General features: G+C 41.3%; 1 protein-coding gene and 1 long non-coding RNA gene across 2 annotated transcripts; one reads left to right on the forward strand and one right to left on the reverse strand.

The window, feature by feature from the left end:
• The first annotated feature begins 848 nt into the window (after nt 1-848).
• On the forward strand, nt 849-21923 carry f5 (coagulation factor V). Its single transcript, XM_085383820.1, has 25 exons — nt 849-1116; nt 1362-1444; nt 2117-2239; nt 3634-3846; nt 3938-4099; nt 7530-7751; nt 7839-8004; nt 8118-8298; nt 8821-8917; nt 9034-9239; nt 9836-9983; nt 10079-10291; nt 10865-12917; nt 13025-13193; nt 13458-13694; nt 13838-14054; nt 14141-14320; nt 14466-14582; nt 14697-14768; nt 15437-15522; nt 19667-19822; nt 19935-20079; nt 20270-20421; nt 20593-20775; nt 20879-21923. The coding sequence occupies exons 1-25, from the start codon at nt 965-967 to the stop codon at nt 21023-21025; spliced, it is 5880 nt and encodes a 1959-aa protein (XP_085239946.1). The 5' UTR covers nt 849-964; the 3' UTR covers nt 21026-21923.
• Nucleotides 15777-23746, reverse strand: LOC146650730 (uncharacterized). Its single transcript, XR_014907854.1, has 3 exons — nt 23199-23746; nt 21986-22151; nt 15777-15917 (listed from the first exon to the last, which is right to left on the reverse strand). It is a non-coding gene; the product is annotated as an uncharacterized LOC146650730 (long non-coding RNA).
• Nucleotides 23747-23896: the final 150 nt, after the last annotated feature.

Below are 23896 nucleotides of genomic sequence, written 5' to 3' on the forward strand. Positions count from 1 at the left end.
TTCGAAAACTCCGTTTTTGCATTTACACATGGATGAGAAAAACTGAGAAAATCCAGCGTCAAAGGTGTGCGCATTTTTTGACGTCACACTGTGCGCCACGTTATTGTTTCGGTGAAATGAATTTCTACAATACTGTTACTGTTAATTTTACTCTCTGCAGTGTTTGAATGCTTACATATACACACACAGTTACTGTCCCTCCACACATACGACTCAGTTCTGCTTCTATGCCCCAGCTTTGTTTACTTTTTCCCACCGAGGCTTCTAGACTTCTGATTGGCCAACATTTCTGCACGGTTAGGAATATATCGCCACCTGTTGCTTTGGCATGTTCATAGCAGCGTTTTCCTTCATTTCTGCGTTTACGTGTGGACGGGATTATTTTTTAAAACGAAAACGGAAAATCTCCGTTTCCAAAAATACCCGTGTACGTGTGGACGTAGCCTCAATAGATTTTTTTTGTCTTTGTTTTATGTAAATGTGATACTTTAAGTCACATCTTACTTAAAAATAATAATAAACTGGTAAACACTAAGTGAATGTCCAGATATGAGTTTAGGCTACATTTAATAGTATTTCAACTGCGTGAAATTGGGGTAAACCAGAATGACGTGTGGCCACACCTATTACACTTACAGTAATGCTTCCCTGAAATTATGGCATGTTTTTAAGAGTGGTTTTCTGGAACATTCTTAGGCCAGAGAAATTTATGATCAGAATTTCAACACTCATTCCCACCATCAACACCCTTCGGGCATGACTCACAGCAACGCACATATGTTTCCAGTTGCAAAAGGGAAGAAAAATATGCAGAGGCGCAGTTCATTGCCCTGGGACATAATGTTTGAACTAGCAAGTGTGGGTATGTGTACGTGTGTCAGTGGCAGATAAAGGACACAGCAGACTGTCTGTCAGCTCCCACGTTCTTGAGTTGTAGAAGAGAGCACACTCTCTGATCATAAGTATGAGGCTCCGTGTCCGGACTGGAGCTCGCTGGCTCCTACCTGTCCTGGTTCTTCTGACTGCCCACCAGGTCAAAGCAAACCAGCCTCAGCCTAAGGAGAGACATTACTACATTGCTGCTGTGGAGATAGATTGGAAATACTCTGGCAACGGGTAGGACAGCACTTCAAACTTTGATAAAGAGTAACTGGAATGCTTTTTTGTCTTTTGTTTTTTTGCATCTGGTAACTTTATTATTGTATTTTTAAAAATCCGTTTTATTATGAAATCAGTAGTCACACCATGTTAAATCAGTAAATTTCGCATCTTAGACTCTATGCACCATTGTGTAAGTATTGTGGGGATTTTCTTATGTGTGCACAATGAGTAATGTTTTGTGTTTTTCCACCCTTCCTTAGGTCTGGACCCACCTATAAGAAAGTGGTCTTTCGGGAATATGAGAAAGGCTTCAGACAGGCTAAGACTCATCCATCGTGGTTAGGTAAATGCTTCATGCGGTTTACATGAACACACCGTATGTCTGGTTTAAATTTTTAAGTAACACTTGCGCTGTCTGCACATTAACTAACCTGTGAGATAGAGGGGTGTATTTACCAATAACGGTCCCAGAAAGCAGTTACCATGTACATGCATGTATATTAGAGACTTAATGAACCAGTGTTGAGGAGCTTTTAAGGTGCCCTGGTGTCACGCAGTGGGAAAAAAACACAGACAGTCGCTATCAAATGCACTCTTTTTACTTTAGGACACATTAGGTTATTATTATTCATTTAATGTATCACTCCGAGTGCATATTAATGGATAAGCAGCTACCACTTTTGCTAATTTTTCTCTGAAGGAACTGAATTAAAAGGTTGGACTTTCTCCCTTCCACCTCTTATGTGGTGCCAAAGCATATATTCATTTGCAGGATAGTGAAATAACAGTCACAGAATAATTCCTTTCCCAGAAAGCAAGAAAAAAATATAAAGCTGTATTTACAAAGAAGAAGGTTACTTTCATTTTATTGCAAATGTTTACGGTCAAGTTGCTGTGCAAGTCAACAGTTAAAGAGAAAGAGTGATGAGTCAGTCTGTGTTTATCCGAGTGTGTCCCTGTGATGAACTAAAGCCTTTGAAACGACATGATTCCACATAAATAAACTTCTCTGCAGGTCTCCTTGGTCCCACGCTGAGGGCAGAAGAAGGGGAGACGATTGTTGTAACTTTCAGAAACATGGCCACCAGCCCGTATAGCATCAGCCCACACGGTGTGGCTTATGGGAAACAGTCTGAGGGTGAGTGCGTATTAACCCAGCTGCTAACAGATGAATGCAAAAGATGCTGCTATCCTTAAAACAACAGTACCACTACTTCATAACATAGTCTGCCTCATAATGTTACTGTGAGTGCTTGTGATGTCCCTTATTGTAATAATTACACAACATTAGCCAATACAACAAACAAATCTGTTTGACTTCTTCTAAAATATTAACCAGGCAGGCAGATTATCAAAGCAGACAGTTCTGAAGTCCAACAGGAAGAACTGCTAAGCCTTAGGAAATCACTCTCTGAGACTTACGGGAATTAAAGTGAACTTAGGAAATTGAGGCAAAGTGTTCCTTAATTTGCTCTTAATACAAAAGTCAGAGTACACAGGAAACACAAAAATGTAAGAAAACCATGCAGGAGAGTCTCTATTATCTTTGTAAACTGTTTAAAGCTGGTTATAAAAAAAGCTCTAAATCTTCTCAGACTTCCACATACTGCAGACAACGAAAGAGCGAACTAAAGGAGGCAGTTTTATTTAGGGTGTAAAAACTAACATTAAACACAAAACTAAACTAGAAACTGGAAACTACAAACTTCAACTAGAACACAAGAAAACGAACCAGGAACTCGGGAACGGCTAGGAACACGGAGGAAAACACAGTATTGTGAGAGTACAACGCAATAACAAGCAGGGGAAGACTGAGAACTAAAATACACACGTAGGAAACGAGAGGATGGGGGAAAAGGTGGAAACACAGCTGGAACTCATCAGATGTAAAAACTCAAAACACTGAACACAAGACAGGGACTATCAAAATAAAACAGGAAACACACGAGATGCACAGAGGCATGGATTTGATACTGAACAGAGGGAACACGGAGCACCGGGACAGGAGCGACATGAGACACGACTGACTGGGGAACAAGAAAATAAACATGAAGACAGAACAAAATCCACACTAAACGTGAGGGGCACAGGAACAAAACCCAAGAACTACTAGAAAACTTAAGGAGCTAGAAATACAAAACAGAAACCAAAACGCTAACTGTAGTAAATCATGATAACACAAAATATAAAACACCGGTTCACTGACCCAGGACCATGACAGTAACAAAACAGAAACTTTTGAAAGTCTTGTGAACATGACATCAGTGCAACTAAGGAGATTTTCTCTATATATTTTAATTTCATTTTAGTTAGTTTTCCAAGTTTACAAGATCATTTAAATTATTTTGAATTTCTTTTTCAAAAGGCTGGTTTTTATTTTATTTTAGTTAACTAAAATGTTGTTGTTTTTTTCACATCTAGTTTTAGTTTATTTTTTAGTTGTAGTTGCTGCACACCAGTGGCATTTTGTTAATTTTGCCATCATGATATTATTTATCTGTAATTCGGAGTAGTTATCTCCTTTCTTCACAGGAGCCTACTACTTTGACAACACGTCACAAAAAGAGAAAGAGGACGACAAAGTACTTCCAAACAGTGAGCACGTTTACTACTGGGAGGTGACGTCAGATGTTGCTCCTCAGAAAAATGACCCCACCTGTCTTACCTACACCTACATCTCCCATCAAAATGTGGTCAAAGACTACAACTCTGGCCTCATTGGCACTTTGCTCATCTGCAAGCAAGGTAACTATGAAAATGTGTTGGTGCTTTTTGTGTTTTTTTACACTGCTTTTAGAATTTTGAACGCTCTCTTTTTTTCTTTCTCTCTGGGCAGGCAGTCTAGATGAATCAGGGCAGCAGGCTGGCATCCACCACGAGTATGTATTTCTTTTCGGGGTTTTTGATGAGAGCAGGAGCAAATACGAGCCTAGCGGCTATACCTCAGACAACCATGTGAAATATACTATCAATGGATATACAAACGGATCTCTGCCAGGTAAGTCTGTATAACACTCAGTTATTTGTCACTAAGGGATCTAAAAGCTAGCCTTTTTTAATATATGGATTCTACAATAATACAATACAATAATGAAGTATTCAATAGCAAAACAATGAAAACTATATATATATATATATATATATATATATATATATATATATATATATATATATATATATATATATATATATATATATATATATATATATATAACCGACTACGGGTTAAGGTCTGCTAGATGATGTTAATGCAGCACTACGGACGATACCTACAACCACGATTACCGACACTAACAAGCTGATCTACAATACAGCAGCAGTGATCAGTGAGATGCTTGGCTACAAGTTGAACAGCCACAAGGGGCAGTACCCTCCATGGAGAAGGAGGCTAGAGGGCAAGATCAAAGTAGCACAGAGGGAGGTTAGCCAACTAACGGAGTTGCAGAAAGGTGCGACAAAGAAGGTGCATAAGAAATACAGCAAGCTGTCCATACCTGAGGCCTTGGAAACTGCCAAGCAAAGACTCATAGCCTTGGCCAGCCGCTTGAGGAGGTACACCAGAGAGATAGAAGGCAGGAGAATAAACCAGCTGTTCTCCACAGAACCAGCAAAGGTGTACTCTCAGTGGCAAGGGAACAATAATAATAATAAAAGAACAGCACCACCAAGGCTGGAGACGGAGCAATACTGGAAGAGCATATGGGAGAAGGACACAACCCATAACGGCAATGCTCAGTGGCTAGTGGATCTGAGGGCAGACCACAGCGACCTCCCTGAACAGGGTCCAGTAACCATCACAGTGGCAGATATCCAAGAAAGGGTCTCCAGTATGAAGAGTTGGACAGCACCAGGGCCCGACATGGTTCACGCCTACTGGCTAAAGAAGCTGACTGCAAGAATACCAGAGGCGCAAAACCACAGCTACTGGTAGACAGAACAGTCAGCCGAGACTGCAAGACCAGGCTGACCAACCTGTGCACTGCCTGGATTGATTACAAGAAGGCCTATGACTCAATGCCCCACAGCTGGATACTGGAATGCTTAGAATTGTACAAGATCAATGGGACCCTAAGAGCCTTCATCAGGAACTCAATGGGGATGTGGCGTACAACACTAGAGGCCAACTCCAAGCCCATAGCACAAGTCACCATCAAGTGCGGGATCTACCAAGGAGATGCTCTGTCCCCACTGCGGTTCTGCATAGGCCTGAACCCCCTCAGTGAGATCATTAACAAGACTGGCTACGGATACCGACTACGGAACGGAGCAGTTGTCAGCCACCTCCTGTACATGGATGACATCAAGCTGTATGCCAAGAGTGAACGAGACATCGATTCCCTGATCCACACTACCAGGCTATACAGCAATGACATTGGAATGTCATTCGGACTGGAGAAGTGTAGTCGGATGGTAACAAAGAGAGGGAAGGTAGTCAGAACTGAGGGGATTGAACTACCAGAAGGCAACATTGCAGACATAGAGGACAGTTACAAGTACCTGGGGATCCCGCAGGCGAATGGGAACCATGAAGAGGCCGCTAGAAAAGCTGCAACCACCAAGTACCTGCAGAGGGTCAGGCAAGTCCTGAGGAGTCAGCTGAATGGTAAGAACAAGATCCGGGCCATCAACACGTACGCCCTGCCCGTGATCAGGTACCCTGCTGGGGTACCTGATCACGGTACCCCAGCAGGGGTCTCCTCCTTAGGCTGGCCAAAGGAGGAGATAGAAGCCACTGACATAAAGACAAGAAAGCTCCTTACCATGCATGGAGGGTTTCACCCCAAGTCCAGCACCCTGAGGCTGTACGCTAAGCGGAAGGAAGGGGGCCGGGGACTGGTGAGTGTCAGCACCACAGTCCAGGATGAGACAAGGAACATCCAAGAATACATCAGTAAGATGGCCCCAACTGACCGAGTGCTCAGTGAATACCTCAGGCAGCAGAAACCCAAGAAAGAGGAGGGAGACGAGGAACCATCATGGAAGGACAGGCCCCTGCACGGTATGTACCACCGGCAGATAGAGGAGGTGGCTGATATCCAGAAATCCTACCAGTGGCTGGACAAAGCTGGACTGAAAGACAGCACAGAGGCACGAATCATGGCAGCACAAGAACAAGCTCTGAGCACAAGATCCATAGAGGCTGGGGTCTATCACACCAGGCAAGACCCCAGGTACAGGTTGTGTAAAGTTGCCCCTGAGACAATCCAGCACATAACAGCAGGGTGCAAGATGCTAGCAGGCAAGGCATACATGGAACGCCATAACCAAGTGGCCGGCATAGTGTACAGGAACATCTGTGCCGAGTATAATCTGGAAGTCCCGAGGTCAAAATGGGAGATGCCCCCAAGGGTGGTGGAGAATGACCGAGCTAAGATCCTGTGGGACTTCCAGATACAGACGGACAAAATGGTGGTGGCTAACCAACCGGACATAGTGGTGGTAGACAAACAGAAGAAGACGGCCGTAGTGATCGATGTAGCGGTTCCGAATGACAGCAATATCAGGAAGAAGGAACACGAGAAGCTGGAGAAATACCAAGGGCTCAGAGAAGAGCTCGAGAGGATGTGGAGGGTGAAGGTAACGGTGGTCCCAGTGGTAATCGGAGCACTAGGTGCGGTGACTCCCAAGCTAGGTGAGTGGCTCCAGCAGATCCCGGGAATAACATCGGAGATCTCTGTCCAGAAGAGCGCAGTCCTGGGAACAGCTAAGATACTGCGCAGGACCCTCAAGCTCCCAGGCCTCTGGTAGAGGACCCGAGCTTGAAGGATAAACCGCCCGCAGGGGCGTGCTGGGTGTGTGTGTATAAAAAAAAACACCCAGCACGCCCCTGCGGGCGGTTTATCCTTCATATATATATATATATTCATATATATATATATATATGGACTAAATTGTTACGTTAAATACAGACCCCAGAAGCAGCCCAGAATTTCACAGTTGTTTTTTCTGTTCTCCTCTGATGTATACTAAACAATTATTTACACTGGCATCTCTGATTCACATTTCCATGAGATTCATTAATCTTTAGCTACAGTTCACTCCATTTCTCTGACAGCTGGGGTTTATACAGTGAGTTGTACAAAAAGTTTTGACATTGGCACAAAGTTTTTCATTCATTTCATGCTGCTTTTGTTTTTAATGAAATTATTATTGACAGGTTTCTATGATAAACTGAAGAACAATCACAAAGATTTAATCATTCAAAAGCTGCAAGTTGCAAAGTGTACCAAAAGACCTTTGTGCCATTGCCAGAACTTTTGGCCACAACTGTATTTTCAGGAACAGTGACATTGCTGATGGAATTGAGTGGTAAATGCTAGGGTGTGTATGTCGGTGTAAAGGAAAAATATTGACTGTCATGTCAATATTGTCAATATTGACAATGTAAAAACCATAAAGAGACTCAGAGTTTCCTCTTTTCCTTCCAGATGTCAGCATGTGCACCTATGCCCCTGTGAGTGTACATCTGGTGGGTATGAGCTCAGAGCCAGAGGTATTCTCAGTGCATATGAACGGGCAAGTACTGGAACATGCTGGGCATAAAGTGTCATCAGTCGGGCTCATCACTGGTTCCTCCATCACTGCCAGAATGGTGGCTGTCCACACAGGACGCTGGCTGCTCTCCTCACACACCGTCAAGCACATAGAAGGTAAGTGTTTCTCTACATTAACCAGAGTAGAAAAGTATTCACCTGTGTAGTTAAACTGACAGTAAAAATTCATTCCTATCATTGCAGCTAGCATGCACGCTTTTGTGGATGTGATAAATTGTAAAGGATTTGAAAAACCACAGCGGTGGGTGAGCTATGCAGAACAACGACGAAGCAGGGAGTGGAAATACTACATCGCTGCTGAGGAAATTTTCTGGGACTATGCGCCTACCAAGCAAGACCATATTGATGAGTAAGCAGACTATATTTTAAAACATTTTAGGTATTTTTTTGTTTATGAAAGATTAAAACTGCAAATGTGCCGACATGAACTGATATAGAAAATTTCTCATTTTTTTTGTGTAGGGACTTCAAGCGCCAGTACCTGAGTCAGTCACCAACACGCATAGGTGGGAAGTACAAGAAGGCAGTGTACACTCAGTACAAAGATGAGACGTTCACTGAAAAATCAGAGAACAAGCAGAGGAAAAATGAGCTGGGTATTTTGGGCCCAGTGATCAGAGCGCAAATCAGAGACATTATCACGGTGAGAGAACATGTATTGAAGCCAAATTATAGTCACTTAGCATATTATGAGTTCAATTATTATTCATATCACTCCACATGATCACACGAGCCACATAACTCAAAACATATTTAGGAAAAAACAGCTTAAAAGTACCATGCTGCAAATGCTTTACTTTCAAAGCAGTCTCACTCTTAGTTCTGGCTGAGGGAACCTGGTTTGGAGGGTCACCAACGTGCACTGACAGGCAATAAAATGACAATTATTTAGGCATCAACAGTCTTCACTAAATGATTTAAAACAGAATATTATTTAACTACGTTCAAAAATTCAAAACCTATCTCTCAAAGACAGGAAATAGATGTACTTTTGAGTTGAAAGTCAACACTTTATCCAGACAGTCAGTGGTATTTCAAATCAATAAACACAGAGCTAAGACAAGTATCTTGTGTGTGTCTCACTAAAGTGGACTGCAGGGATTGTGTAATTATTTCACAGTGATTACAGACTGTTTGTCCTCATGTACCCTTACTGCTGTTACAGATTGTTTTTAAGAACATGGCCTCCAGACCCTACAGTATCTACCCGCATGGACTGACAATAGAGAAGTCCCAAGAAGGAGTCAACTACCCAAAAGGAGGTACTCATTTCTCATCCCATTTAAAGCAAACGTTTTAAGGCTGAACAGCCCACTTTAGTTTGCTTATTTTAAAAGTTGACATATATTTGATGGAGTTTTTGTATTATGGTTTCCAGGAAACCATTCTCATGGTGTCCAGCCAGGTGAGACACACACCTATGTGTGGAAAGTGGTCGAAGAGGATGAGCCTTTGGAGGGAGATTCCAGATGTCTGACACGACTTTATCACAGTGCGGTGAACACACCACGGGACATCGCCTCTGGACTGATTGGACCAATGCTCATCTGCAAGAGTCAGTCCCTCAATGTCAGGAATGTGCAGGTAAGAAAAACAGCTGCTAGACACTGGGCAGCAAAAATAAAAAATAAATAATAAATGCTGCTTTCAGTGTTATTTGGTTTGCGTCCAGACTCCACACAGAAAGGCCTCAGTCTTCATATTTAAGTGGTATTTTGAATTAAGTTTGGTTTCATATAGTTTTTCAAGTTCACTTATTTAAGTTGAATTCAGTCCAGTTTTATTCATATAGCACCAAATCACAACAACAGTTGTCTCAAGGCGAGTTATATTGTAAGGTAAGAACCTACAGAGAAAGGCCCAACAATCAGATGTCCTCCGAGCAAGCACTTTGGCGCCAGTGCAGAGGAAGAAGAAACCTCCGCCAGAACCAGGCAAAGAGTAAAACTAAACTTAGTTTGTGAGCACACAATCTTGTTCAGTTAGTTATCATTTTTTAGTTTATGTTTAGTTAACAACTATTGAAAAAGATTTTAATGAATGTTGTTTTAATTTGTCGAATAATTTGATGATGACCAAAATACCTGCAAGCCCAAAAACTATAAGACTGAGATGTATTTGCTGTTGATATAGAAGCTGATGGTGTGAAGAGGAGTACATGTCTTTCTTTTTGTCTACAGCTGAAAGCAGACAAAGAGCAGCATGCGATGTTTGTGGTCTTTGATGAGAACAAGAGTTGGTATCTAGAGGATAACATTCGCCAATATTGTAATCAATCTAAAGTCAACAGGGAAGACCCAGAATTTTATAAGTCCAATATCAAGCACAGTGAGTTTTTCCTTGAGCTAATTAAGGTTCATATAACATATTGGCCTTGCATTTACCTGGCTGCAGTCAACTAACTGTCATGAATTACCTTACAGCTGTCAACGGTTACATCTTTAAGGACAACCCACCCTTGGGCTTCTGCAGTGGTGAGGTTGCAACATGGCACGTGTCCAGCATTGGCGCACAGGACTACATCCAGACAGCTACTTTCTACGGCCACACATTTGAGCTGAATGAAAGAACAGAGGACTTCCTAAGCCTCTACCCCATGACTGGAGAGACCATCACTATGAACATGCTCAACACTGGTCAGTAAGGACTGACAGTGCTCATATTATGTCAGATTCTTAACATCCAGATAATTATTTGCCAGGATATTTTTTACCTTCAGAAAGACATTGAAAGTAACACTTTATTGAACTGCATGATATTAAGTGTAGATTCATAGATGCAATAGCTCTGGTGTTAAAATTAAAACCAGTGCAGTTGCACAGAAGTCTATGGAAACAGAACCCTCAGCGCTCTTTTTTGTGCCCTAAATAAATGCTTTTCTGATGAGTTTATGGCCCTAATTGTTACATTACAGATCATAGTTAATATACAAGAAGTTCATTTTGTACAAAGTTGTAAAGGTGAGGATATGCTCACGATTTATCAAAGATAGTGTCCTTTGGTTTCATGTTTAGAGGCACCCCAGGCTGGTGGGTTGATGGTGAGAACAAAAATGTTTCATGACTTCACGAAACTTCATAAGTGTAACGTAACATTTCCCATATCCATCCTATATAGTCCATGTAATTAACCAGTCACTGCCACCATCCGAAACAGATGCACACTCCATAGTTTTATCACTGATGTTTTTTGTGTCTCTTTTAAACCAGGTGTCTGGCTTCTTGCTTCCCTGAATTCCCACGAGACAACTAACGGAATGCGTGTTAAGTTTCGGGATGCTGAGTGCTTCCGTGACTACCAGTATGAGTACGAAGATTCATTGCCAAAAAGTGAGTTTACTGTGTGGAAGCCCCCTAGCTTGGAGGAAATCAAAGAAAAAGAAGAGAAAGAGAAGGTAGATCCAGATAAAAACCCATCACTGGAGCCAGATATCTACACACAAATGTTTGCAGAAGAATTGAATCTCAGGTCTCTCAAGAACCAGTCTGCTGACTCAGATATGGAGAACTTGGACCTCTCTTTCCTGGATTACGATGTTGTTGATGTCCTTGAAAAAGATATGAACAGCACCCTTAATTTCACAGAGATAAAGAGTAAACCCGAGACCTCCACTATAAACTCAGATGCATTAACTGAAGTGTGGTTTCTTATTTTGAAAGTCCTGAATATTACAATAGGTAATTTGCAGAAACAAAGCACAAGTGAGAATACAACACATATACTGAACAGCAGTACACCATTGACACAGTCAGTTTTAGAGAGTTCCACTCTGTATCAAACAGAGAACCTAACTGGTTTGAATAGCCACAATGTGTCACAAAAGGATTCCAGTACAACTAGAAATGGCAGTTTGTCATCAGAGACTACCAGACCTAACGTAGCATTGCAAGAGCCGACCAATCTCACTGCAGTACTATCAGGAAATTCAAGTAACAGTTTAGAAAGGGAAAGAATAAATGTAACACTGACCACTGATAACCACACTTCTATTGAAGAGGTTGTACAGGACTCTGAGGAGAAATACACTAGAGGGGATGTGTTCTCTTACTCTGTGCCTCTGTCAAAGCCGAGCATTAACAATTTCAACAGTAGCCTAAACAGCAATTTATCAGCTGACACTCTGCTGGAAAATACAAAACGGGAAGACGAGACTAACACTGCAGTAAAGTATGGCAACACGTCAGCAGAGAGAACAAACCATTCATTGTCAGTTCTAGAGGTAGATGCTGAAGAAGTCAGCAGCAACATTAAAAGGAACAACTTAACCATCTTGGAGTTGACTAAAAGGACAGAAAATAAAACCAGTGACAATAACACTTTTTTGAGCTCAGGAGAGCTAGAGTATGGACTTCAAATTAACCTTGAAGTTGTGACTACTCCAACTAATTCCAGCTATAAAAATGTAACCCAGATTTTGCTTGAGAATGAGCAAAATGTCACAGGGGATGCATCCAGATCAGCTCTATCAGTGATGAGCAGTATGGGGCATGAGGAGAATATCTCAAGTCTCTTTGACAAGTTGACCAACACATCTTTGGAAAGTCTTTCTAATCAGACTACAGTTTCAGGTAACCAGTCCCTCAGTTCTGAAGAGCTAGGTTTCTCAGAGAGCAGTGAAGAAGTGATCATCTTCCTTAAGGAAAACAATACAGAGGCTATTAAAACCAGTTTGGTCAAAATACAAGGTCACAACTGGACCTACGAAGGAACTTACCAAATGATACCTGAGGAACTTCCAGACCAGTTGAAGAAACACTTTGAGAAGGAAACCCCTCAAACAACACTGCCTCCAAAAAAGAAAGTCAGGGTTGTGAACCGTCGACAGAGACCAGAGAAGGGACATGGCATGAAAACAAGGAAAAGAAAGGAATACAAGCCTCAGGCCCGGAGTGGTTTACCATTCTCTCCTCGTGGATTTAATCCAGGAATGACTCCTCGTGGGTCACGGCCTCACTCACCAAAGCCCGTCTTGACTGAGGACCACGTCATTGACATGCCCGTTGTTATTGGTGTGCCTCGGCCTGATTTCAGCGACTATGAGCTTTATATTCCTGGGGGAGAACCAGATCACCTAGCGCTAGAAGAACAGGATGAATACGAGTACGTGATGTACAAAGACCCTTACAGCGTCGCTGATGATATCAAGAACCTTGACCTTGACGAGACCACAAAATATTACTTAAAAATGTCAGGCCCCAATGTCAAGACTTATTTCATTGCTGCAGAGGAGGTCGAATGGGATTATGCAGGGTATGGACACAGGTAAGCTCAGAGTTGTGAAAATTTAAAAGACTAATATAACACCTGAATGCTGATTTACAGGAAATCAAGAACATGTCAGCTAAAGCATCATCCTGTTATTTAAACAGGAGGCAAGAAAAGCATGAACTACTCAGCCAAGAAACTAAGTTCACCAAGGTAGTCTTTCGAGGTTACTTGGATAGTAGCTTCACCACACCCGACATCCGTGGGGAGATAGACGAGCATCTCGGCATCCTGGGGCCGGTCATCAAAGCGGAGGTTGGACAAAGCATCATGGTAAGACTAACCCGACATAAGCCAGCTGCCTTTACTTTCTCAATATTTATATATTCTGTCTAAAGCAACCAAGATCCATCTAACCAATTACCTTCACTAAGCTAATAGACTCACTATGTGTCCTTTATCCTGGTTTAAAGGTCAGAGCTCCTAATCTAACTCTCAGCAAGATAATCAAAAAGAGCGTTTTCCAAAAAAAGTTTATTACCCCAACCCTAACACTCCATCTTTCCAAAATGCAGAATGTGTGTCACTGTCTCGTAGGTGGTGTTCAGGAACAATGCCAACCGTCCATATTCAATACACCCCAATGGGGTGTCCTATACCAAGCGGACAGAAGGCCTCTCCTATGAGGATGAATCCCATTACTGGTTCCAATATGACAATGAGGTTAAACCCAATAGCACCTTTACTTATTTGTGGCAAGTCGGGCATACAGTTGGGCCAAAACCAGAAGAGTCTGTCTGCCGAACCTGGGCCTACTATTCAGGCGTAAATCCTGTGAGTATAATAATTAATACTTGTTATAAAAAAGAGAGATGCAGAGAATTTTCTGTGGTTTAAGTTATATCTTCAATAAAACAAAAACAAAGTAATGATTTATTTAAAATAATATTGAACCTCACATGTGCGCTTTCTCTTAGGAAAGGGATATCAACTCAGGCTTGATTGGGCCTTTGCTGGTGTGTCGAGAGGGAACCTTGGACACGAAATTAACAGATAGGAGAGAATTCACACTACTTTTCATGACTTTTGATGAGTCACGGAGCTGGTACTATGAGAAGAACTCTGAGATAATGCAAAGAAAAAGGCGAAGGAGAATCATGGATCACACGTCCAAGGAGAACCTAAAGTTCCATTGTAATGCATTACTTTTAGTGCCTTCTATACCATGCACCTATTAGAGACAAAAACAGAATTATATAAAAATGTCTTGGTTTTTTTAGCAATCAATGGAATTATACACAGCCTGAAGGGCCTGAGGATGTACACCAACCAGCTTGTGACCTGGCATCTCATCAACTTGGGTTCTCCCAATGATTTTCATAGTGTCCACTTTCATGGGCAGACATTTATACACAAGAAGAGCACCAGCTACAGACAGGCTGTCTACCCACTGCTGCCTGGTGAGAATGATATGTAAACTTAGAGTAACACCTTCTTCACCACATTTTAAACATTAGAATTCACAGTCTGCAGGATTTGGATTGTCAGCTGTAGCAGCAGAGAGAAAAGTTTCAAGTGAGTCCGTGTGATGAACTGTGTTCGCAGGGGGTTTTGCTACCCTGGAGATGTATCCATCCAAACCTGGCCTCTGGCAGCTGGAGACAGAAGTTGGCCTTAGCCAACAGAAGGGCATGCAGACACTCTTTTTGGTTCTGGATAATGGTGCAAATATAAAACTATCACTCTGCTGCATTTACAACATGATTTTCTACCCATTTTGACATGTTTTATATGTCTTACATTTTAATACTGAAATATTTCTCGTGTGTCCCCAAGACTGCTATCGTCCACTGGGTCTAGAATCGGGCAGTGTGAAGGATGGAGAGATCACAGCAATCAAAACTAGAGGTAGCTATACTACCTCTTGTCTGCAATAATTTATTTTAGCAACAAATACACTTCGGTACTACTTAACTCACAGTACATCACGAATCACTACTGATCTACTGATGTTGTTGTTACCTGGACTAAAACTAGAAGGGTAATCAAGGTCATTGCCTTTATGTAATGCAGGAAAAGGAGAAGGAAGAGGGAGGTCCTTTTCCATTGGGTGGAGATCAACTAAAACACTAAAAGGGCAGTGATAGCCAAGGAGTACAAAACTCAAGAGTAGCAAATAACATGATTTATTTACAATAAAACAAGCCCAGGGCATTTAAAAATATTAATAAAAACTAAAGCCAAGCTAGAAGTCCAACTTCTACATTATATCTACAGGTGGAACAGTCTTGAACAGATGCTCTAGCACCAACTATCACAGAAATCTTTCTTTTCACCAGTTGTGTCTCCAAATCCACCACCATATCCGACAACTTTCATAAAAAGGACTTTTACTGTGGACTCAATGCACTTCTTATACCACAAGCTGCATTCACCCCTGTCCCGCGTTATTTTCTGCACTTTGACCAATCACACTCTGATGGATACATCGGAGGCAATCGGCAGTTCGGTATCTTGTCAGAGGACCTGGGAAATTATTGCATGGTAAAGGTCTGTAATTTTTTCTGTCTTTTAAGGATACTGGGAGCCCCATCTTGCCAGATTGAACAATCAGGGTAAATACAATGCATGGAGCACAGACAAGAACAACAGCTTTATTCAGGTAATGTGGTGTAGATGTGATAACCTACACTCCCATGCTTACCATGCAAATACAGTTGTTTACATACCAGATGCGATGCAAAAAAAAGACACGAAATTCCACATTTTTCAGATGCAAACTTGTTGTTTAACATATACACACTGAAAGCATTTGTCCTCACAAAAAATAATTTTCCTCCAACACTGGACTGAAAAAAGTAGCTGGTCCTGATGTTTCTAAACCAGAAAGGGAAGACAGAGAGATTCTGGGTTCATCCACTTCTCACAAGAAGGCAGCAGCAGGGAGAACTCCATGGTTTGAAATCCAGGAATTGAAGCTGTTTTACGACTGCTTGTACATGTTTCAGGATGTGAGCGGGGCAGTTTGAGCTCTTGTTGGCAAAGTTGGGACCACATCTGAAGAGGCAGAGAAATTATGTCTTAGGTAAAATAGTCAGAGGTTGGAAGTAATGAAGTACAAATACTTTGTTACTGTACTTAACTACAATTTTCAGGTATCTGTACTTGAGAATTTCTTTTTCTGACAACTTTTTACTTTTACTCCCTAGATCTTTAAATGACTAGCTGTACTTCCATTTTCAAAACAGCTTAGGTTTGGGATAGGTTACATTAGGTTCAGCTGTGTCATCTGTAGCGTTTATCATCTGGGGTTAAAGTGGAATGGTGTTGTGCACTCCCAACGCCAAGTATAACTACCTTGGCACAACAGTGCTCCTGCTAGCTAAAGGTCCAGCTGCTGTATTTTACAGGGAGAGAAAATTGTGTGACATGAGTTCACTCAGAGATGGAGAAAGATGTAGGAACACAAACAGGAGTGGGTAAGAAAAAGAGAGGTTAGATTTAAAGATAAAGACTGCTCAGTGACGCTTGATAAACTGCAACTTTAAAGCTTGTATTCAATGTCATAATTCTAATCACATATTTGATTTGTATATGGTGTGTTTTGATAAATTATGTATTATCATATTGTGAAATGTCTTGCAAAACAAACAAATCTACACAAACTTTATGTTCTTCAAATGTTGCATGAAAATACTGGGTAAACAGGTTAGTTTTAGTACTGCGGCGAATTCTTTATTAAAACACTGTGTGCGTCTGGTGCATAGTGGCTGTGCTGCTCATGGTCAGTGTTAGGTTACAAGTGCAGCAGAGATGAATTTGCATTTAAGTCAATGATGCTTATATTAATTAACTGAATTCCAGCTTTATACTATCTATTATAAACACCGTATAAAAAGTGTAGTGTCAGTGTAGGGGATAGACATCAGCCAAGATAGCTTGTGAAACTGCTTACATCATGTTCAGTTGTGTGAATCCACAAAGAGCAGCTGGTCAGCTGATTACAGCATGTACACAAAGAAAACCTACTGGAGCTCACGTTAGAAATTAATGTAAGTTGTGATTCTTTTCCCAATGCTTAGACTCTGCACAGATCTTAGAGTTTCCTTGATGTATCCCACTGAATCCGACTGTAACCCTTGACTGCACTCATTTTATTGTTTATCTGTGGAGGCACCCTCGACAATGTAGGCAACAGAAAATAGTGTGTTTGTTTGTTTTTAATTCTCTTTCACTTCATGTGTCCTACATAACATGTTCAAGCTAAGTATATTCATTAGAATTAGCATTTAAAATTAAATTCTCATGTACTAACATTATTTTATTATTATATTAATATAGCACAAGCCTCAGTTACCTTTGGACAAAAATGGTTAGTAGAATCAAAGACCTACAGTTTGTTTTCTTACTTTGAGTGCATATTTTCACTTTTACTTGAGTAAAGAAGTTGCTTCAGTACTTCTACTGGAGTATTTTTAAGCCAGCTATCCATACCTCTACTTAAGTAAAGTCTGTACTTTTGGCACCTCTGCTATTATTTAACTATTATCACTGTATACTCGATTTCGGTGCGCTATGAGCGCACCTGTCACCAAATGCAGCAGTTTGATTTGTCACATTTATTGTTCATATGGAAAAAATTTAAAAATCTATCTTTATCTGAAAATTAAATGCTGCAAGTTTCATCAGGCGAAATGACTCAGTTGGTGTGAACAACTGCATTAAGAAAATGTGGGTCTTAAAAATATTTTTACCGCACAAAATATTTGCACAAATTTTACCTGTCCAGTGTGTAGAAGTGTCAAAGGCCAAATACGTGGATCAAAACTCCTTTTTGATCCACTTTGATCTTATGTGGGGCAGACCAGCAAAACTGCCCTTTCTGCCATTGAACAGAAGTTTAACTGCACATTTAATTCCTTATACAGTGGGGCAAAAAAGTATTTAGTCAGCCACCGATTGTGCAAGTTCCCCCACCTAAAATGATGACAGAGGTCAGTAATTTGCACCAGAGGTACACTTCAACTGTGAGAGACAGAATGTGAAAAAAAAATCCATGAATCCACATGGTAGGATTTGTAAAGAATTTATTCGTAAATCAGGGTGGAAAATAAGTATTTGGTCAATAACAAAAATACAACTCAATACTTTGTAACATAACCTTTGTTGGCAATAACAGAGGTCAAACGTTTACTATAGGTCTTTACCAGGTTTGCACACAGTAGCTGGTATTTTGGCCCATTCCTCCATGCAGATCTTCTCGAGAGCAGTGATGTTTTGGGGCTGTCGCCGAGCAACACGGACTTTCAACTCCCGCCACAGATTTTCTATGGGGTTGAGGTCTGGAGACTGGCTAGGCCACTCCAGGACTTTCAAATGCTTCTTACGGAGCCACTCCTTTGTTGCCCGGGCGGTGTGATTTGGATCATTGTCATGTTGGAAGACCCAGCCTCGTTTCATCTTCAAAGTTCTCACTGATGGAAGGAGGTTTTGGCTCAAAATCTCACGATACATGGCCCCATTCATTCTGTCCTTAACACGGATCAGTCGTCCTGTCCCCTTGGCAGAAAAACAGCCCCATAGCATGATGTTTCCACCCCCATGCTTCACAGTAGGTATGGTGTTCTTGGGATGCAACTCAGTATTCTTCTTCCTCCAAACACGACGAGTTGAGTTTATACCAAAAAGTTCTACTTTGGTTTCATCTGACCACATGACATTCTCCCAATCCTCTGCTGTATCATCCATGTGCTCTCTGGCAAACTTCACTGGACATGCACTGGCTTCAGCAGCGGAACACGTCTGGCACTGCGGGATTTGATTCCCTGCCGTTGTAGTGTGTTACTGATGGTGACCTTTGTTACTTTGGTCCCAGCTCTCTGCAGGTCATTCACCAGGTCCCCCCGTGTGGTTCTGGGATCTTTGCTCACCGTTCTCATGATCATTTTGACCCCACGGGATGAGATCTTGCGTGGAGCCCCAGATCGAGGGAGATTATCAGTGGTCTTGTATGTCTTCCATTTTCTGATGATTGCTCCCACAGTTGATTTTTTCACACCAAGCTGCTTGCCTATTGTAGATTCACTCTTCCCAGTCTGGTGCAGGTCTACAATACTTTTCCTGGTGTCCTTCGAAAGCTCTTTGGTCTTGGCCATGGCGGAGTTTGGAGTCTGACTGTTTGAGGCTGTGGACAGGTGTCTTTGATACAGATGATGAGTTCAAACAGGTGCCATTCATACAGGTAACGAGTGGGGGACAGAAAAGCTTCTTACAGAAGACGTTACAGGTCTGTGAGAGCCAGAGATCTTCCTTGTTTGAGGTGACCAAATACTTATTTTCCACCCTAATTTACGAATAAATTCTTTACAAATCCTACCATGTGGATTCATGGATTTTTTTTTCACATTCTGTCTCTCACAGTTGAAGTGTACCTCTGGTGCAAATTACTGACCTCTGTCATCATTTTAAGTGGGGGAACTTGCACAATCGGTGGCTGACTAAATACTTTTTTGCCCCACTGTATATCTCATATACAAACTATTTTAACAGAAAGAAATCTGTCATCACAAGTCTTAAATTTTAAAGAGTAAATGTGTAAAATTACAGAAATCTATAACTGAATAACTTTGTTTAAGTAGGGATGACCATGGGGGACATCTTTATCAGCAGGAAAAGCTGTGAAACTTCTGAAAATACAATTAAAAGTCCAAAATTTCTTTTCTGAAGACATCCAGTGGGACGGACTGGAGGCTTTAGCGGGCCTTATGTTTGACACTGTGCCTTAATATCTACTTTCCCCTACACAGGTAGACTTCCAGCGGCCAGTTGTGATCAGCCAGGTGGCAACTCAGGGAGCCAAGCAAATGTTCTATTCCCAGTATGTGGTCAAATATTTGATCTCCTACAGCAACGACCGCCGGAAGTGGATCTTTTATAAAGGCGACAGCGAAGGCTTTAGAAAGGTGGGGGGGAAGTTTGATCACTTCCTTTCTTTAATGCAGAGACCTACAAACTGGACAAGCTTGGGAGCAGCTATCTAATTCTCTCACTTTGTGTCTTATCCTCTCTTACCAGGTATTCACTGGTAACCAGGAAGCCTATGGGACAAAGACAAATATTTTCTTCCCTCCCGTGATTGGACGATTCATTAGGCTTCACCCCATTGAATGGTACAACATGGCAACAGTCCGCATGGAGTACTTTGGCTGTGAGCTTGATGGTAAGCCGGTACAGTAACAACGATTTTAGTAAAAAAAAAAAATTAAAAAAAGGTTTGGACACTGTGCATTTCAAACCCCAGACTAAATGCATAAGACTTTAAACTGGCTGTAAGGGATGCTGTGAAAATTTTAAAAGTGTATGTTATGATCAAGTGAAAGGTCCTGAACATTTCTGATCTCCTGCCTCAGGCTGCTCAGTGCCTCTTGGGATGGAAAGTGAAGCTATAGGGGACATTTACATCACAGCCAGCTCTACAGCCACTAGCTGGTACAATGGACCCTGGAAACCATCACTCGCACGCCTCAACAGACAAGGTGCCGTCAACGCATGGCGGGCTATGGTAAATGTCCTAATATTGCCGTGATAGATAAAACAGAAGTGCATTCAGATTTAATGTGAGCATCGCGTAAAAACCAGTACACCTACAACACTTAAAAACCCTTGAGAATTTGCCAGTTCATTAGCATTCAGATTTTTCCTGATTGCCTCTCTTGTTTCTTCTCCTTCTCAGTATAACAACATGGACCAGTGGCTTCAGGTAGAACTGCCTCAGATTAAAAAGATCACAGGTGTCATAACCCAGGGAGCCAAGTCTCTGGGGAAGGAGATGTATGTCATGTCCTACATTTTGCAGTACAGTGACAATGGGATAGAGTGGAAAGAGTACACGGATAGTGAGGATGAGCCTGCCAAGGTGAGCCGTCCAACATGTTGAGCAAGTAAACTTGTGTTTTCACTGAGTGAAGTAAAGAAGTGATTGTAAACAATTCCTGTCTCTCTGCTCACATCAAATCCAGGTTTTTGTGGGAAATACAAATAACAACGGCCACGCCAGGAACTACATCTACCCTCCCATTTTCTCCCGCTTTATCCGAGTCATCCCCAAAAGCTGGATGACCTCCATCACCATGAGAATTGAGCTACTTGGATGTGACTTTGAGTGATAATAGATAATAGATCATACAGGTCAGCTCAAGCATGCTCATGAATATGCAAATAAATGGACATGAAGCTAAAAAGGTAACATAACATAGAAATACCAAATCACAGCTAACATGAAAAAAACTCACACATGTTTGTTTCAGACTATTTGCCAGATTTGTCTTGTAGCTTGAGTAACTCAGTGAATTGTCACTTGTCACTATGATTTTTTATTTTTTGGAAGTTGCAATCAAAGTAGTAAAAAGTAGTAAAAATGTCATGAGTAAGTCGGATTTGTGTGTTTTATGAAATACTAGTTGTATTTTCAAGTTTATATGCAGTATTTTATCAGGAACAAATATTGATTCATGTAAATATGTAAGCAGAGAACGAATATGTAATTTATTTCTAATAAATACAATATGCATTGTTTTTATTCGGTGTCATGTTCAGTGATGGATGGACGGTTTGCATGACTGAATACGCTGTACAAATGGAGAGCCTTGGTATCCCAAGCATGAGTGTGGGAACGCTGACATCTTCTCATGTCCTGAAGGTCTCACTTTTAACACCTCTGCTGGGGCCAAGCCTTGGTTAGCAGCACAAGAGTCAACAGACACATGCAGCTGCACACACGTTATGTTTATCCATTTGCTGATCATGTTAAACGGGGCACCAGAGGTGTGAACGTCTCAGCATGTTTGGATTACTTTGCTACTGATCTATGGAGGCAAATCAACTCACAGATAGCCTTATTGGACACCTGCGGTCTGCCTGGGAGCAGCTGCTTAACTGTGTGATTTGGAAATAATAATACTGCATGTATGCTACTACCGCACATTCAACTAATGTATATATTATATATATAATGTTCTTCCTCTATTCCCCCCCCCTTTTTGCACAAGTCGAGGAGCGTGTCAGGTTACACTGTGTGTTATACTTGTATAACTATGCATGTGACAAATAAAGAACCTTGAACCTACTAATACTACTACTACTGATGATGATGATGATGATGATGATGATGATGATGATGATGATGATGCAGCAGCAATAAGGTCCTGAGTTCAATTCCACCACCCGGCCGGGGTCTTTTTGTGTGGAGTTTGTATGTTCTCCCCGTCTTTGCGTGGGTTCCCTCTGGGTACTCTGGAAATGAAAGCAAAGGCGATATATTGAGAGCGCCCTCCTTAAATTGTACTTGCTGATGTAGATTACAGTTCAGTTCAAAATACAACTGAGGTGAGATTTTGTTTTGGGACTGTTGTATTGCTGAGCAAAGATCAGCCGCAACTGTGAGATTCCACCACCAGATGTCGCTGCAGTTTCACGATGGCTGAAAATCAGACCTAGACAAAATAAGAGCCCCGGAGATCATACAGTGCAAAACGAGCTGTCTCGTTGGATTATGGAGGTCCTATCTAGTGATGGGATTTCCGTCTCTTTTTAGAGAACCGGCTCTTTCAGCTCGGCTCACTAAAAAGAGTCGGCTCCGAACCGGCTCTTCAGGCTGTTTTGTTGCTTTAATTAATTTATTATTAACAATAATATAAAATTATGCACAAAAGGACACAAGTTTTGAAAATGTCAAAGATAAATTTTACTAAAGAGCAGGGGAAGAGTTGGCTGCCTTTAGAGACCTCTTTGCCCAGAAAAACACAAGCACACATATATATTCAAATAATTTTTTTTTAAAAAGTTCATTTACCTGTTACTACCACACACCAAATCCGGTCGTTGGTACTTGCTGGCTTGTGTAGCCACTAAATAACAAAAGCTCAACACTGCACGTAGCATCCTGGAGCACTTCTGTTGTCTTTTGTATGTGCTATGGAGTTTTTACGTGCTTCAGGGTTTGTACGTGTTTTGAAGTTTGTATGTGCTTTGTCTCTAGGGGCCACTGTAAATATACTTTTATTTATTCACTCCACATAAAATGTAATAAATAAATCATATAATACAAAAACCAACTATTCACATTTCAACTTTTAACTATTTAAATTTTCAGCTTTTTCCTTTTAAACAAATTTAAAGTGAAACAACACAAAACACTGCAAACCACAACACAATTAAATATAAATTAAAATATAAAAACAAAAAGAAGATGCATATTCTCTGTCATATGGGCCTGCATGAATAAACTTTCTGAATCCTTTATCATCTGCAACTGAAAATAGTTGTGGATGATTACTATACCTTTCTAATGTGACGTTGTTGTCCCTGGCGCTCTTTCTCTGTCTCTCCCTCAGCTCTGTTCCTGTGCTACTGCGAGTCCCCCCTCTTCCCAACGCAAAGCACAAGGCTCGCATGCGGAGTGAAGCGGAAAATAGTGCGAGAGAGAGGGTGAGAGAAAGGGGAAAAAAACCATGGCCTGCGATAAGGAGCCGGCTCGCGTCGTTCACTCAAAGACCCGGCTCTAAGAGCTGTTTCGTTCGCGACCGATACATCACTACTCCTATCTGAGTACAGTGCAGATTATGTAACCTGAATAGTGTTCTATCTATAAAACCAGAATAAATTCCCATTTTTTAGAGAAATTATTCAATAACTTGATTTTTTATGGGATCTGTCAGTGTTTTGTCTCTTTGTGAATAACTCTAGCAGCAAACACGCAGTTTCCCACTGTGTGAATGAAAATCAATCACTCACAGTAAGGCTGAGATGTACCGAGTTAATCATTGATCTAAAGATGCCCCACACTGATCATACTCTCATTTCATTTCTTCTAAATGCAAAGAGAGGAAACGCAGTTTGATTATAGAAACTTGGTCATTCATCAAAGATGAGGCTATAGATCATCACAGTAGGGTGAGTAAGTATACTTACTCACCCTACTGTGATGATCTGCCCGGTGATAAAATATGAAAAGCCCTGACTCGTGATTATAAATATCC

The sequence above is a fragment of the Rhamphochromis longiceps genome, linkage group LG16 (genome assembly GCF_057381845.1).
Source record: "Rhamphochromis longiceps isolate RC_006_pf linkage group LG16, R_longiceps_female_GT1.1, whole genome shotgun sequence".
Classification (NCBI taxonomy): domain Eukaryota; kingdom Metazoa; phylum Chordata; class Actinopteri; order Cichliformes; family Cichlidae; genus Rhamphochromis; species Rhamphochromis longiceps.